Raw genomic sequence first — 3,016 nt, 5'->3', positions numbered from 1 at the left:
AGAAATGTATTTCACAAAATCCAAGACCAAATACCGACGTTTAGCACACAGAACAACGGGCTGAATACGGTAGGTGTCCGGTGACACATAAGTTTTTCAACCATGCAAAAGCACACACGGTAATATTTTCTGTTTGAATTCAAATTTAATAACATGTTAAATTGTAGACATTTTGATATATAAGTTGCACCTGACTATGAGTCGCAGGACCAGCCAAACTATGAAAAAAGTGTGACTTATAGTCCAGAAAAATACGGTAACTTAATTATTCAAATAAATCAATTATCATTAAAAAGCAGATCAAGACACCCTCCCAAAAAAAAGTAACTCCTTGACCAAAAATGGATAAAGAAAAGCGTTTTTTGAATGGGAAGTTGAGTTTCAAAGCCCTTCCAAATGGTTTTCCTAACAAGACTAAAGTTATTTGCATGTGCTGTTGATGTGAATTGAGTTACCACCGGAGTCTCAAATCCCACTTTAGTATTACAAAACATTTTTAATCATATACAATTATAAAAATATGTGAATTAACTATGGACATTAATGCAATTAATCAAGATTAAATATTTGATTGACAGCCCTACTTAAAATCTACTTTGTCCTAAATTTTGACACCAAGTTGATTCCCGCTTGTGTGACTTTTTGTCAACTTTCTTGTCTACCCGCAGGAGGAGCACAGACACATGAAGATCATTGATGAGACAATGGCCCAACTGCAGGACCTGAAGAACCAGCACCTCACCAAGAAATCAGAAGTCAACGATAAGAACCATGATATGGAAGAGATCCGCAAAAAACTGGGTGGCGCCAACAAGTCAGTGGCTGCAAAACACACACAAACTTTAATATATATATATATATATATATATATATAAAAGTCATAAAATATAAATATTACCTTGGAGTTGTACTACAAATGTTTTTGTATCTACCAGGGAGTTGACTCAGCTCCAGAAGGAGGTCACAGCCATTGAGACCAAACTGGAGCAGAAGCGCAGTGACCGTCACAACTTGCTACAAGCCTGCAAAATGCAGGACATCAGGTTGCCTCTTCATTCTGGAACAATGGATGATATCAGCCAGGGAGAAGTAAACGCAAACACACTTATACAGGTGCAAACTTTTTATACTCTAAGGAGTGAATAGGAAAAGGACATTCTTTTGTTTTGTTTTTCAAGGGGAGCTCCCAGACAGAGGAGTCCAGCAGCCAGAGGACGTCCAGCAGTGTTCTTGCTAAAGAGGCTCTCATAGAGATTGACTACAGCAACCTGTCTGAAGACCTTAAGGTAGCTAGTCCACACAATACCAATGACCTACATTTAAACAATTCAACTTGACCTCCTTCCCTTATTAAATTTGACAACAGCTCTCTAGATTTGTGCTATTTGGTTTTCTTTGTGATGATAACGATAATAATATAGCACTTTTCTCTACTCTGTTACAAGGTGCTTGATTGTACACTAAAAAGGAAAAAGAGCCAGTTACAACAAATATGTGTTGTCTGCAGTTCAAGGCACACTAATTTAATCCTGTTTAATGTCCTACAGGATGTACTGTCAGAGGAAGAGATCAAGGGGGAGACAAACACACTGCAGCAGCGTCTGAACGAGCAGCAGAGTATTCTACAGAGAATCAGCGCACCCAACATGAAGGCCATGGAGAAACTCGAGAGTGTCAGGGACAAGTTCCAAGAGACCAGTGATGGTGAGATTTGAGGATAATGATACAGACTGGGATTAAATGAGAGAGAAAGAGGGAAAGGAAGTGATGCAGGTCACAGTACCTTTCTAGAGCTCTTAATAATAATAATCCTGTGTTTTTGTGCGTCTTTCTTTCAGAGTTTGAGGCTGCTCGTAAAAGAGCCAAGAAGGCCAAGCAAGCCTTTGAGCAGATCAAGAAGGAAAGGTTTGATCGTTTCAATAATTGCTTTGAGTCTGTGGCCACCAACATCGATGAGATCTACAAGGCCCTCTCACGCAACAGCAGTGCCCAGGTATGGCTCAATTTTCTTTTAATATACTGTATATATTTAACATTGACTTAGATAAAGTCAATGCCACGGTACACAATGTGGTTTACGCTGTGGCAGTAAAACACAAGTCACACATCATGAACATTATGTATTGTAAAGAAAAACATTTTACAATTAGTATGTCCCTCTTCTGTAGGCTTTCCTGGGCCCAGAAAACCCAGAGGAGCCATACCTGGATGGCATCAACTATAACTGTGTGGCTCCAGGAAAGAGGTTCAGACCCATGGACAACCTGTCTGGAGGAGAGAAGACTGTTGCTGCCCTGGCTCTGCTCTTTGCTATTCACAGGTGAAACAACAGACGAGTTTAGAGTCTTAATACAGGTTTGATTTATTAATATTGCTTGAAAGCTGGTGACAATGTCTGCACCGTTTGTTAACATTTCTCCTGCTTGTCTCTAGCTACAAGCCTGCCCCCTTCTTTGTCCTGGATGAGATTGACGCTGCTCTGGACAACACTAACATTGGCAAGGTCTGTTAAATGATATGTGTCAGTGACTTGAGTGTTTTATCAATACTGCTTGTGAAGGTTTTTTTTCTTTCTTTTTTTCTTTTTAAATTAATGCTGCTCATTACATGTGATACAAACTACAACTCATAAAATTTCTCCTTGTACCTTCAAGGTGGCCAATTACATCAAAGACCAGTCCGTGCAGAACTTCCAGGCCATTGTCATTTCTCTGAAGGAGGAATTCTATACCAAGGCGGACTCACTCATCGGTGTTTATCCAGAGGTGTGTTTCTTAATATTGTCTATACACAATACTAAATGAAAAACAGCGATGCATCTTTGACTGTTGTATATTACAATGTATCTGTTAGTCTTAAATTGTATTAAAAGCATTGAATTCAGTTCCCTCAAAAGGTTTTGAATTATTTTTTTAGAAAGGTTTTGACTATTCTTTTCTTGCCTGCTGTAGACCAGCACATTAGTTATCTTTTTTTCTTTCTTTCATGTTGTTGTGGGGTGTCGGGACATAGAGAT

The 3,016-nt window shown here is 39.0% G+C and overlaps 1 protein-coding gene across 1 annotated transcript in view; it reads left to right on the top strand.

Annotated features, from left to right (window-relative positions):
* smc1a (structural maintenance of chromosomes 1A) overlaps window positions 1-3,016 on the top strand; it is a 13,199-nt gene that overhangs the window by 9,078 nt on the left and 1,105 nt on the right. The window contains exons 18-25 of the mRNA XM_032520343.1: window positions 669-814; window positions 936-1,089; window positions 1,179-1,286; window positions 1,548-1,704; window positions 1,839-1,993; window positions 2,169-2,320; window positions 2,434-2,503; window positions 2,655-2,765. Of these exons, the coding sequence (XP_032376234.1) occupies window positions 669-814; window positions 936-1,089; window positions 1,179-1,286; window positions 1,548-1,704; window positions 1,839-1,993; window positions 2,169-2,320; window positions 2,434-2,503; window positions 2,655-2,765 (1,053 nt within the window). The remainder of the gene's footprint in view (window positions 1-668; window positions 815-935; window positions 1,090-1,178; window positions 1,287-1,547; window positions 1,705-1,838; window positions 1,994-2,168; window positions 2,321-2,433; window positions 2,504-2,654; window positions 2,766-3,016) is intronic.

This window comes from Etheostoma spectabile, chromosome 7 (genome assembly GCF_008692095.1).
Source record: "Etheostoma spectabile isolate EspeVRDwgs_2016 chromosome 7, UIUC_Espe_1.0, whole genome shotgun sequence".
In the NCBI taxonomy this organism is placed as follows: Eukaryota; Metazoa; Chordata; class Actinopteri; order Perciformes; family Percidae; genus Etheostoma; species Etheostoma spectabile.
This window is presented reverse-complemented; position numbering and strand designations above follow the sequence as displayed.